This window comes from Pelophylax lessonae, assembly GCF_965119305.1.
Source record: "Pelophylax lessonae genome assembly, chromosome: 9".
NCBI classification, from domain to species: Eukaryota; Metazoa; Chordata; class Amphibia; order Anura; family Ranidae; genus Pelophylax; species Pelophylax lessonae.
In genome coordinates, this window is record NC_138776.1 from 4089564 (window position 1) to 4103389 (window position 13826).

At 46.6% G+C, this 13826-nt stretch overlaps 1 protein-coding gene across 1 annotated transcript in view; it reads left to right on the plus strand.

Moving 5' to 3' along the window:
• RBP5 (retinol binding protein 5) overlaps positions 1 to 13826 on the plus strand; it is a gene marked incomplete at its 5' end in the record, with an annotated part of 31048 nt that overhangs the window by 8350 nt on the left and 8872 nt on the right. Inside the window, 2 exons of the mRNA XM_082267386.1 lie at positions 5120 to 5298; positions 13617 to 13718. Coding sequence (XP_082123512.1) covers positions 5120 to 5298; positions 13617 to 13718 — 281 coding nt within the window. The remainder of the gene's footprint in view (positions 1 to 5119; positions 5299 to 13616; positions 13719 to 13826) is intronic.

A 13826-nucleotide genomic window follows, 5' to 3' on the forward strand; every position in this document is an offset into this window, starting at 1 on the left:
TTTTTTTGTGATTCGGCACTGCGGTACTTTAACCACTTAAGCCCCGGAGGATTTGGCTGCTAAAGGACCAGGGGTTTTTTTGCGATTTTTTACTGCGTGACTTTAACGGACAATTGCGCGGTCGTGCGACGCTGTACCTAAACGAATTTGACGTCCTTTTTTTCCCACAAACAGAGCTTTCTTTTGGTGGTATTTGATCACCTGTGCGATTTTTTGATCACGCGCTATAAACAAAAAAAGAGCGTAAATTTTGCAAAAATAACAATATTTTTCACATTTTTTTATATGAAATTCCCCCAAAAAAAAAGTAAAAATCAAAATTTTTTAACATTTTTCGGCCAATTTGTTTTATGCTACCTATGTTTGGTAAAAAAAATCGCAAAAAGCGTATTTTGATTGGTTTGCGCAAAAGTTATCGCGTTTACTAACAAAGAGAAAGATTTTTGTCATTTTTGGTGTTTTTTTTTTTAACGCGTAATGGCGGCGATCTGCGATTTTTTTTTCGGTACTGCGACATTGCGGCGGACAGATCGGACCCTTGACTGACATTTTTGACACTTTTGGGGTTACCAGTGACATTACTGCAGTAATCAGTGCTATACATATGCACTGTTACTGCAAAAATGACACTGGCAGGGAAGGGGTTAACTTTATTGGGAAGGGAGGGGTTAAGTGTGTCCTAGGGGCGTGCTTTCTACTGTGTAGGGACATTGCTATTGGTGTAAAAGCAAAGATCAACCGTTCTACATAGTAGAACGGTCAGATCTTTACTTTTACACAGGGAGAACTGACAGGCAGCTTGTTTACACAAGCTGCTCTGTCTTTCTCCCTTCACAGGAGCGATCGTAGTGTGGCCGGCGGACATCGAGTCCGCCGGTCACACGCACTGACTTGCCTGTGAACGAGCCGCGGCGGGCGCGCGCCTCGGCGGGCGCGCGCCCGCTCGCTATAGGCTCGCAAGTCAGTGACAGGCGAGTGACGTACCGATACGTCACTCTGCCTGGCCGGGGCTGACCGCCGCAGTATATAGTCGTGCGGCGGTCGGCAACCGGTTAACTGACAATTGTGCGAAATGAAACTGATGTCATTTTTTTCCCCACAAATAGGGGGGGGGGGTGACACCATGTTTTCCTATCGCTACTCCTAGCACAAATCTCCCCCAAAATCCACTCCCCTAGCACAAATCTCCCCAATCCCCCCTCCTAGCTCGAATACTCCCAATTCCCTCTCCTCGCACAAATCCCCCCCAATCCCCTCTCCTAGCACAAATCCCCCCAATCCCCCCTCCTAGCACAAATCCCCCCAATCCCTCCTCCTAGCACAAATCCCCCCAATCCCTCCTCCTAGCACAAATCCCCCCAATCCCTCCTCCTAGCACAAATCCCCCCAATCCCCTCTCCTAGCACAAATCCCCCCAATCCCTCCTCCTAGCAGAAGTCCCCCCTCCTAGCACGAATACTCCCAATTCCCTCTCCTCGCACAAATCCCCCCAATCCCCTCTCCTAGCCCAAATCTCCCCAATCCCCTCTCCTAGCACAAATCCCCCCAATCCCCTCTCCTAGCAGGAATACTCCCAATTCCCTCTCCTCGCACAAATCCCCCCAATCCCCTCTCCTAGCACAAATCCCCCCTCCTAGCACTGATCCCCCCAATCCCCTCTCCTAGCTTGAATCCCCCCAATCCCCTCTCCTAGCACAAATCCCCCCAATCCCCTCTCCTAGCACAAATCCCCCCAATCCCCTCTCCTAGCACAAATCCCCCCTCCTAGTACAAATCCCCCCAATCCCCTCTCCTAGCACAAATCCCCCAAATCCCCTCTCCTAGCACAAATCCCCCCCAATCCCCTCTCCTAGCACAAATCCCCCCTCCTAGCACTGATCCCCCCAATCCCCTCTCCTAGCTTGAATCCCCCAATCCCCTCTCCTAGCACAAATCCCCCCCAATCCCCTCTCCTAGCAGGAATACTCCCAATTCCCTCTCCTCGCACAAATCCCCCCAATCCCCTCTCCTAGCACAAATCCCCCCCAATCCCCTCTCCTAGCACAAATCCCCCCTCCTAGCACTGATCCCCCCAATCCCCTCTCCTAGCACAAATCCCCCCAATCCCCTCTCCTAGCTCAAATCCCCCCAATCCCCTCTCCTAGCACAAATCCCCCAAATCCCCTCTCCTAGCACAAATCCCCCCAATCCCTCCTCCTAGCACAAATCCCCCCAATCCCTCCTCCTAGCACAAATCCCCCAAATCCCCTCTCCTAGCAGGAATACTCCCAATTCCCTCTCCTTGCACAAATCCCCCCAATCCCCTCTCCTAGCACAAATCCCCCCAATCCCCTCTCCTAGCACAAATCCCTCCTCCTAGCATGAGGGTTGTGCTGTCTCACAGCTGTCAGTGGAGCGCTCTTCCATACAGCAGATGACACAGGATTGGGCTGTAAACAGTTTGATTACCCCTCCCCCTATCTCCTCCAATGACCGCTCATCTCTCGGCAGCAGGGAATGAAGCAAACACTGTAAGATGTAAGAGCGATCGATCAATCCTGTGTCATCTGCTTTATGGAGGAAGGGGAGAACACAGCCCGCACCTCCCCCCTCTCTGATCTCTGTCCTCTCCTTTACGAACCTCACTGCTCCTGGCTGCTCCCTCCTTGTCCCAGCCGTGAGTGCGGAGATAGGGGGAAGGCACTCAGCAGCCAGGAGCAGCATCCATGAAAAGACAACTAAAATCAGCACCCCCTCTAGATCTGGCCATGGTGTCACCCCTCTGGTGGGTGTCCCCCTGCATCCCCCCTATATATATTGTATGATATCTTGTCATGGTCTGTGTGACTAGGGAACCTAGTGGGGGGGTGTGCATTGTCTCCATGCTTTGTACCAACAGGTGCCTCTCGTTTGTATCTCAGAAAGTCGGGGGGGGGGGGTATAGGGGCAAAACGCACTGGCATCTTCACTGGATATGAATGGACATCCAAACCATGAAAAGTTAGCAACAAGGTGAAATAGGACAACCAACACTGACGCGTTTCATGAGCTATGCATAAGGTCTTCATAGACTGAAATGCATCAGTGTTGGTTGTCCTATGAAACATTTTACTCCTTGTATTTAATAAAGAAGATGAATTTTTACTTTCGCCTCGTTGCTGACTTTTCATGGTTTGGATGTCTATACAGATGGAGGCTGCTAGTCTACCATGGTGATGTATAAGCTCTAGCCTGGGAACTCTGGGATCAGGTTGTAGCACCATACTTTGGTCTTGATCAAGTACCAGAGGACTTTGTACCGTCACTGCGTAGGGCTGCATAGGACCACTGTAATGTGGACCGAGCTTCTCGGCCTTTTGGTCAAGATCAAGTGTAGTATCTGTTACTTTCAGTGTCTAGCAGGGGTGCTCCATCATCATTCTGGCCTTTTAGCTGGAATGGCCGTCTGTATAGTACCCCTCTTGGCATGAGGGACCTTCCTCATGGTAAAGAAACTGAATTTGGTTCCCACTTAGTAAGGTGGGGGTGAGCCCAGTGGCTAACCGATTTGAGTGGTGCTATTGACTGGAAAGCAGAGAGCCCACGGAGTCAAGTACCCCCTGGGGGTGGCGATCCAGGGGTGTCAAAGTAAAATGATGGATTTGGGATCCCTCTATGTAAAACTACACCAGGTAATGGCACCACCTAAATACCTTGCTATTCTCCAGCACATTGGCACTTTTTTTTCTTTAGGTGTTTGTCACTGCACTTCTTTATGTGTATTTTTGACTCCACAAGGTAGGGTGTGGGTCTTTAGGTCTCTAGGGGGAGGATGTGTGGTCCTTAGGTTCCTTCCTTCCCTGCCTGGGGGTAGTCCTTCTTCCGGAAACCCCTAACCTAGTATTCAATAGTCAGCTTTGGCTAGCCATGAGAAAGAGGATCCTGCCAGGTCTCTTGGTTAAGTGAATCAGAATGCCTTGCCCTATTGGGAGTAGGGTAGGGCGTGGGTCTTTAGGTCTCTAGGGGGGGATGTGTGGTCCTTAGTTTCCTTCCTCCTCTGCCTGGGGGTAGTCGTTGTTCCAGAAATTCCTAACCTAGTTCTCAATAGTCAGCTTTGGCTAGCCATGAGAAGAGGATCCTGCCAGGTCTCTTGGTTAAGTGAATCAGAATGCCTTGCCCTATCAGGAGTAGGGCAGGGCGTGGGTCTTTAGGTTTCTAGGGGGGGATGTGTGGTCCTTAGTTTCCTTCCTCCCCTGCCTGGGGGTAGTCCTTCTTCCGGAAACCCCTAAATTAGTACTCAATAGTCAGCTTTGGCTAGCCATGAGCAGAGGATCCTGCCAGGTCTCTTGGTTACGTGAATCAGAATGCCTTGCCCTATCAGGAGTAGGGTAGGGTGTGGATCTTTAGGTCTCTAGGGGGAGGATGTGTGGTCCTTAGGTTCCTTTCTCCCCTGCATGGGGGGTAGTCCTTCTTCCGGAAACCCCTAACCTAGTACTCAATAGTCAGCTTTGGCTAGCCATGAGAGGAGGATCCTGCCAGGTCTCTTGGTTACGTGAATCAGAATGCCTTGCCCTATCGGGAGTAGGGTAGGGTGTGGGTCTTGAGGTCTCTAGGAAGAGTATGTGCGGTTCTTAGGTTCCTTCCTCCCCTGTCTGGGGTTAGTCCCTCTTCCGGAAACCCCTAACCTAGTACTCAATGTTCAGCTTCGGCTAGCCATGAGAAAGAGGATCCTACAAGATTCTTTGGTTAGGTGGACCAGAATGCCTTGCCCTATCAGGAGTCTAAGGTCAGGGTCATGGCATTCTTCGGGAGGAGGGGGGGACCAAAATCACACCAAGGGGTTGATTTACTAAACTGGAGGGTGCAAACTTTGGTACAGCTCAGTATAGAAACCATTCAGCTTCCAGATTTTTTTTGTCAAAGCTTAATTGAACAAGCTGAAGGTAGAAGCTGATTGGCTGCCATGCACAGCTGCACCAGATTTTGCGCTCTCCAGTTTTAGTAAATCAACCCCCAAGTGTACTTTTTTGTGTGTGGTCACTGCACTTTTATGGTTCAATTGGTGTGTAGTTATTGTAATGTGGACTGAGCACTACAATTACTGCACCCCAGAGAATCTCAGGTACCCCTAAATTAAGTCAGACTTTGTCTCTCTTTCCAGACGTTAATATGGCCTTGCGGAAAATCGTGATGCTGCTGAAACCGGAGAAAGAGTTTGTGGTGGATGGGAACCACATGATAATCAAGACGCTCAGCACCTTCAAAAACTACATCATGGATTTTACCTTGGGCGAGGAGTTTGAAGAGAACCTGGCCATCATTGATGGGCGAATCTGCAGGGTAAGACAAACAGGAAGGGACCGTTCACACCTTTCACATAGATGATGGTTGGCCAATCTGGCTAAATCTTTAAAGATTAGTCAACGTTCTCATGTCTACAGTAGGTGGTGGAGGATTCTTCCTGGCCAACTCCTCTCAAGTGGACCAATTACTGCTGGAAAGACAGCACACATTTTTGGTTTTGGAGGTGTCCCCAAAAATAATTTAGAGCATAGTGCAGTGGTCTTAAATTACAGCCAAATGAGGCCCTTTGGTGGCCTTTATCCTGCCCTTTGAGGCAATATTCCTCCCACTGACACCAACAATGGGGCACTATTCCCCCCCTCCCACCGCACGAAGGATAGGGCAATATTCCCCCTACCAACACTAAGGATGGGGCACTATTCCCCCAACCAAAACCAATGATGGGGCACCAATCCTCCCACTGACACCAATGATGGGGCACTATTCCTCCACTGACACCAATGATGGGGCACTATTCCTCCCACTGACACCAATGATGGGGCACTATTCCTCCCACTGACACCAATGATGGGGCACTATTCCTCCCACTGACACCAATGATGGGACACTATTCCTCCCACTGACACCAATGATGGGGGACTATTCCTCCCACTGACACCAATGATAGGACTCTATTCCTCCCACTGACACCAATGATGGGGCACTATTCCTCCCACTGACACCAATGATGGGACACTATTCCCCCCACTGACACCAATGATGGGGCACTATTCCTCCCACTGACACCAATGATGGGGCACTATTCCTCCCACTGACACCAATGATGGGACACTATTCCTCCCACTGACACCAATGATGGGGGACTATTCCTCCCACTGACACCAATGATGGGGCACTAATCCTCCCACTGACACAAATGATGGGACACAATTCCTCCCACTGATACCAGTAATGGGAAACTATTCCTCCCACTTCCCATATTCCTACCACAACCATTTCTAAGGACTACATATCCCATGGTACCTTGCTGCCTGCGAGCAGTGATTCCTTTACTGACTCCGCCTCCTGAAACTCCTCCTCTCAGAAGGCGGGCTCTGGTAAATGTGTGTCACAGCAGTGCTTACTCACAGGGCGTAGTGACCAATGCTGGGACAAGATCATCTAGAGCCCAGGATGAACATGCCAAACTGCCCACCCCCCCCCCCCCCAAGATGTGAGAGCATTATGTGTCAACAAAAATTTGCCCCCCCCCCAAAAAAAATGAATGCAAATCTTCTTGCTTACCCCCTAAGCATAAATCCCCCCCCCCAGGACAAATCCGCCCCCCTGCTAAAATCCCCCCTCCCAGGACATATCTCCCCCCTACTGAAATCAGACCTCCTAGGACAAATCTTCCTCCCTGCTGAAATCCCCCCTCCCAGGACAAATCTGCCCCCTGCTGAAATCCCCCTCCCAGGACAAATCAGCCCCCTGCTGAAATCCCCCCTCCCAGGACAAATCAGCCCCCCTGCTGAAATCCCCCCTCCCAGGACAAATCAGCCCCCCTGCTGAAATCCCCCCTCCCAGGACAAATCAGCCCCCCTGCTGAAATCCCCCCTCCCAGGACAAATCAGCCCCCCTGCTGAAATCCCCCCTCCCAGGACAAATCAGCCCCCCTGCTGAAATCCCCACTCCCAGGACAAATCTCTGCCCCTCCAAAAAAATACCCACAACCCCCCCCCAAAAAAAAACCCTGCTAGCACAAATCTTCCAGTCTTCAAATTTCCCCTCCAAGTACACATCCTCCACCCCCACTGCAAATCCCCCCTCCCAGCACAAATGTCCTTTCCTAGCACAAATACTCCCTAGTCATTCTTACTAACACATACCCCCTCCCCCCCAAAACAAAAAATCCCCCCCCCCCCCACCATAGTACCTCTTCTAGCACAAATCCCGTCAGTGCTGGAAAATAATGGTGGCCACACAAAATATCGACACTTTGGGCCCAATTTGGACATTGTCACTTAGGGGTGTACTCACTTTTGTTGCCAGCGGTTTAGACATTAATGGCTGTGTGTTGAGTTATTTTGAAGGGACAGCAAATTTACACTGTTATACAAGCTGTACACTCACTACTTTACATTGTAGCAAAGTGTCATTTCTTCAGTGTTGTCACATGGGAGGGGTGTACTTACTTTTGTCAGATACTGTATACATATATATATATATATATATATATTAAATGTAATTGTGTATACCCAATACACCCTGATAGTGCGAGAATCACAATACATTTACTGATATATATATATATATATATACTGTACATACAACAATACAACTAATTCCATGTTTGAATGTATATAATTGATGAATACTATGAATACGTTGCACCGCGTTCTCTCTGTACAGAGATAGGGAAGATGGCAGAGCTGTGTATAAAAACAACCTTCCTGTGGAATATAAAAATCCATCAATAAAATATCTCCACCCCTCATTATATCCCAGCAGAGCCTGCAATGCAATCATTCCCCTGTACTACACTGACCCCTGCTGGTGATGATCAGAACACAAGAACTTACTGTGTCCTTTAACCACTTCTGGAGCGGAATTCGAATTGCGATTCGGCACCCCGATGCTGTACCCAAATAAAATTGACGTCCTTTTTTTTCCCACAAATAGAGCTTTCTTTTGGTGGTATTTGATCACCTGTGCGATTATTATTTTTTGCGCTATAAACAAACAAAGAGCGAAAATTCTGAAAAAAAAAAAAAAAAAAAAAACAATATTTTTCACATTCTGCTATATAACATTCCCATAAACAAAATGTAAACATCAAAATTTTTTAACATTTTAGGCCAATTTGTTTTTCTGATACATATTTTTGGTAAAAAAAAAAAAATCGCAATAAGAGTATTTTGATTGGTTTGCGCAAAAGTTGTCGCTTCTACAAACTAGGGGAAAGATTGATGTCATTTTTATTGTTTTTTTTTAAATTGTTACTAGTAATGGAGGCGATCTGCGATTTTTTTGCAGGACTGCGACATTGCGGCGGACAGATCGGACCCCTAACTGACATTTTTGGGGGTATCGGTGACATTACTACAGTAATCGGTGCTAAAAATATGCACTGATTACTGTACTAATGACACTGGCAGGGAAGGAGTTAACACTGTGGGTGTTCAAGGGGTTAAATGTGAGCCTAGGGGAGTAATTCTAACTGTGGGGGGGTGTGGCTTGTGAAATGATCATAGAGAGCTGTGTTCCTATATAGAAGGAGCTCTGTGATCATTCCAGGGAGAAGAACGGTCAGCTGTGATTACAACATCCGACCGTCCTCTCTCAGCGAGGAGCGATCGCGGGTGTCGGGCAGCAATCAGAGCCGCCTGACCCGTGCATTGGAGTCTCCGCTGACGAGTGGGGGCGGGAGCGCGCCGGCAGTGGCGCACGTTCGCCCCCTAGCTGCAGGCGTGCGACCGACGTAGACCTATGGCGGGCGGTCGTTAAACGATTAATAAAGGGTGGAATAAATATCTGGCCCGTCCCTCATCGTTCCTGGTTGTCTCATCTACAAATATAGAAGAACGGCAGATAAGAGACTTAATCTCACCACAAACGTTACAATCTCCCATAGATCCACCAACAACGATGTAGTGGAAGGGTCTGCATTGGACATTGATTGGATTAGGTAGGCCCCGCCCTCACAATACATAGTTTTTGAAGATATAAAGTTGGAGGTACAGAGATTGTAACGTGTATGGTGACCCTCCATCGAACACATTGTAAAGTTGAACTCCAGGATTAGTAAATATTGTATAAATCTATTCATTCTGTGGATTCTTCCATCAATCTCGGTGATCTTTGTGTATTTCTCCCAGATCTGTGCAGTAATCCAGTAATGAAGACCGCCCACTGCTGCCCTCTCTCCTTGTGCGGGGGACTGGTCCTGTCTCCGCCTCCTCCTATAGTTTTCTGTAGTGGGTGGAGTTCTTGGGACCCTCCCACGCCTCTGCTCTCTCTCCTTGTGCGGGGGACTGGTCCTGTCTCCGCCTCCTCCTATAGTTTTCTGTAGTGGGCGGAGTTATTGGGCCCCTCCCACGCCTCTGCTCTCTCTCCTTGTGCGGGGGACTGGTCCTGTCTCCGCCTCCTCCTATAGTTTTCTGTAGTGGGTGGAGTTCTTGGGCCCCTCCCACGCCTCTGCTCTCTCTCCTTGTGCGGGGGACTGGTCCTGTCTCCGCCTCCTCCTGTAGTTTTCTGTAGTGGGTGGAGTTCTTGGGCCCCACCCACGCCTCTGCTCTCTCTCCTTGTGCGGGGGACTGGTCTTGTCTCCACCCCTCCTGTAGTTTTTGGTAGTGGGTGGAGTAGCTGGGCCCCTCCCACAGCTCTTCTCTCTCTCTCCTTGTGCGGTGGACTGGTCGCGTCTCCACCCCCCTGTAGTTTTCTGTAGTGGGCGGAGTTATTGGACCCCACCAACAGCTCTGCTCTCTCTGTGTGTGCAGAGGGACTGGTCTTGTCTCCACCCCTCCTGTAGTGGGTGGTGTTATTTGGCCCCTCCCATGGCTCTGCTCTCTCTCCTTGTGCAGGTAGACTGGTCCTGTTACCGCCCCCTAGTTGTTTTCTGTAGTGGGCGGAGTTATTAGGTCCCACCCATGGCTCTCTCTCTCTCCTTGTGCAGGGTGGCTGGTCTTGTCCCTGCCCCCTCCTGTAGTTTTCTGTAGTGGGTGGAGCCTGTTGAGCCCCTCCCACAGCTCTGCTCTTTGGTAATATCTGGGATTCCAAGGCATTTGGTGCGCAAAGAGGATTTATATCTTTATTTATTTATATCCTTTGTGGCTATTGGAGGTTATATTTAACTGCTTCCCGACCGCCCGCCGCAGTTATACTGCGCAAACCGACGTAGGTCAGCAGCGGCTCTGATTGCCCCCTGACACCCGCGATCGTTCCCCGATGAGAGAGGACGGTTGGATGTTGTAAACACAGCCGAACGTTCTTCTCCCTGGAATGATCACAGAGCTCCTTCTATATAGGAACACAGGTCTCTATGATAATTTCACAAGCCACGCCCCCCCACAGTTAGAAAGCACCCCCTAGGCTCACATTTAACCCTTTGATCACCCACAATGTTAACCCCTTCCCTGGCAGTGTCATTAGTACAGTAACAGTGCATATTTATAACACTGATTACTGAAGTAATGTCATTGGTACCCTGTCAGTTAGGGGTCCGATCTGTCCGCCGCAATGTCGCAGTCCCGCAAAAAATCGCAGATCGCCGCCATTACTAGTAAAAAAAAAAAACAATAAAAATGACATAAATATTTCCCGTAGTTAGTAACTGCGATAAATTTTGCGCAAACCAATCAAAATACGCTTATTGCGATTTTTTTTTTACCAAAAATATGTAGCAGAAAACAAATTGGCCTAAAATATTAAAACATTTTGATTTTTAAGTTTTTTTTTTTTAAAAAAAGGTTATATAGCAGAAAGTGAAAAATAGTTTTCAAAATTGTCGCTCTTTTTTTGTTTATAGTACAAAAAATAAAAATCGCACAGGTGGTCAAATACCACCAAAAGAAAGCTCTGATTGTGGGAAAAAAAGGACGTCAATTTCATTTGGGTACAGCGCCGCACGACTGCGCAATTGTCTGTTAAATTTAAAAAAAAATTAAAAAAAAAAAAAACAGTGTAAAAATAAAAAATAAAATAAAAATGACATAAATCTTTCCCTAGTTTGTAGACGCGATAACTTTTGCACAAACCAATCAAAATACGCTTATTTGGATTTTTTTTTTTTTTACCATAAATATGTATCAGAATACAAATTGGCCTAAAAGGATGAAAAAAATTATTATTTTTTTTTTTTTGGGAATGTTATATAGCAGAAAGTAAAAAAATATAGTTTTTTTTCTTTTTCAGAATTGTCGCTCTCTTTTTGTTTATAGCGCAAAAAATAAAAATCGCAGAGGTGTTCAAATGCCACCAAAAGAAATCTCTATTTGTGGGAAAAAATAGGACATCAATTTTATTTGGGTACAGCGTCGCACGACCGCACAATTGTCTGTTAAATAGCACAGTGCCCAATCGCAAAAAAATGGCCTGGTCATTAAGGGGGCAAATCCTTCAGTCCAAAGTGGTTAAAGTGTCACCTATGGGTATTTTTAAGTATTGTAGTTTGTCGCAATTCCACGAGCGTGCGCAATTTTACAGCATGAAATGTTAGGTATCAATTTACTCGGCGTAACCCCATCTTTCACATTTTACAAAAAGATTGGGGTAAATATTGTGTTTTGTTTTTTTTTTCTAATTTTTTAAAGTGTATTTTTTCCCCAAAAAATTGCGTTTGAAAGAACGCTGCACGAATACAATGTGACATAAAATATTGCAATGATACACCGTTCAAACAACCATTGTTGTATGGAAAACTATATTCTATGTTCTACATTTTTTATAGCAATTTACGCTGTAGTTATTGTTGCTATCTGTATTTCTTTTGCTGATAAAAATAAAAACTTTTGGAAATAAAAAAACAGTATTGCAATGATCACCATTTTATTCTACAGGGTCCCTGCTAAATATATACAGTGGGTACGAAAAGTATTCAGACCCCCTTAAATTTTTCACTCTTTGTTATATTGCAGCCATTTGCTAAAATCATTTAAGTTCATTCTTCTTCCTCATGAATGTACACATAGCACCCCATACTGACAGAAAAACACAGAATTGTTGACATTGTTACTGATTTATTAAAAAAGAAAAACTGAAATATCACATGGTCCTAAGTATTCAGACCCTTTGCTGTGACACTCATATATTTAACTCAGGTGCTTTCCGTTTCTTCTGATCATCCTTGAGATGGTTTTACACCTTCATTTGAGTCCAGCTGTGTTTGATTATACTGATTGGACTTGATTAGGAAAGCCACACACCTGTCTATATAAGACCTTCCAGATCACAATGCATGTCAGACCAAATGAGAATCATGAGGTCAAAGGAACTGCCTGAAGAGCTCAGAGACAGAATTTTGGCAAGGCACAGATCTGGCCAAGGTTACAATAAGATTTCTGCTGCACTTAAGGTTCCTAAGAGCACAGTGGCCTCCATAATCCTCAAATGGAAGACGTTTGGGACGACCAGAACCCTTCCTAGAGCTGGCCGTCCGGCGAAACTGAGCTATCGGGGGAGAAGAGCCTTGGTGAGAGAGGTAAAGAAGAACCCAAAGATCACTGTGGCTGAGCTCCAGAGATGCAGTCAGGAGATGGGAGAAAGTTGTAGAAAGTCAACCATCACTGCAGCCCTCCACCAGTCGGGGCTTTATGGCAGAGTGGCCCGACGGAAGCCTCTCCTCAGTGTAAGACACATGAAAGCCCGCATGGAGTTTGCTAAAAAAACACCTGAAGGACTCCAAGATGGTGAGAAATAAGATTCTCTGGTCTGATGAGACCAAAATAGAACTTTTTGGCCTTAATTCTAAGCGGTATGTGTGGAGAAAACCAGGCACTGCTCATCACCTGTCCAATACAGTCCCAACAGTGAAGCATGGTGGTGGCAGCATCATGCTGTGGGGGTGTTTTTCAGCTGCAGGGACAGGACGACTGGTTGCAATCGAGGGAAAGATGAATGCGGCCAAGTACAGGGATATCCTGGACAAAAACCTTCTCCAGAGTGCTCTGGACCTCAGACTGGGCCGAAGGTTTACCTTCCAACAAGACAATGACCCTAAGCACACAGCTAAAATAACGAAGGAGTGGCTTCACAACAACTCCGTGACTGTTCTTGAATGGCCCAGCCAGAGCCCTGACTTAAACCCAACTGAGCATCTCTGGAGAGACCTAAAAATGGCTGTCCACCAACGTTTACCATCCAACCTGACAGAACTGGAGAGGATCTGCAAGGAGGAATGGCAGAGGATCCCCAAATCCAGGTGTGAAAGACTTGTTGCATCTTTCCCAAAAAGACTCCTGGCTGTATTAGATCAAAAGGGGGCTTCTACTAAATATTGAGCAAAGGGTCTGAATACTTAGGACCATGTGATATTTCAGTTTTTCTTTTTTAATAAATCTGCAACAATGTCAACAATTCTGTGTTTTTCTGTCAGTATGGGGTGCTATGTGTACATTCATGAGGAAGAAGAATGGCTGCAATATAACAAAGAGTGAAAAATTTAAGGGGGTCTGAATACTTTTCGTACCCACTGTATATATAATGTTTGGGGGTTCTAATTAATTTATTTTGCAAAAAATACTATATTAAACTTCTAAACAAAAAGTTCCAGAAAAGGTCCGGTCAGCACGTGGGTAGATGGGGAAATGTGAATGTATTGTAGAGTTTTTTAGGTCTCCCCCAGTTCTCCAGCTATCCTTTTTCTCTCCTTCTATTAGACCACTGTGTTTTGGGAAGGTAACAAGCTGGTGTGCGTTCAGAAAGGCGAGGTGCCGAATCGCGGCTGGAAACAGTGGCTGGAAGGCGACTTGCTGCATGTGGTGAGACCAACGTTATCCAAGACATTAAAATATTCCTTTGCTGTTTTTTCTAACTTTGGAATGAAAAAAAAAAAAAGGGAGAGATAAAAGTAATCTTGTACCAAGAGA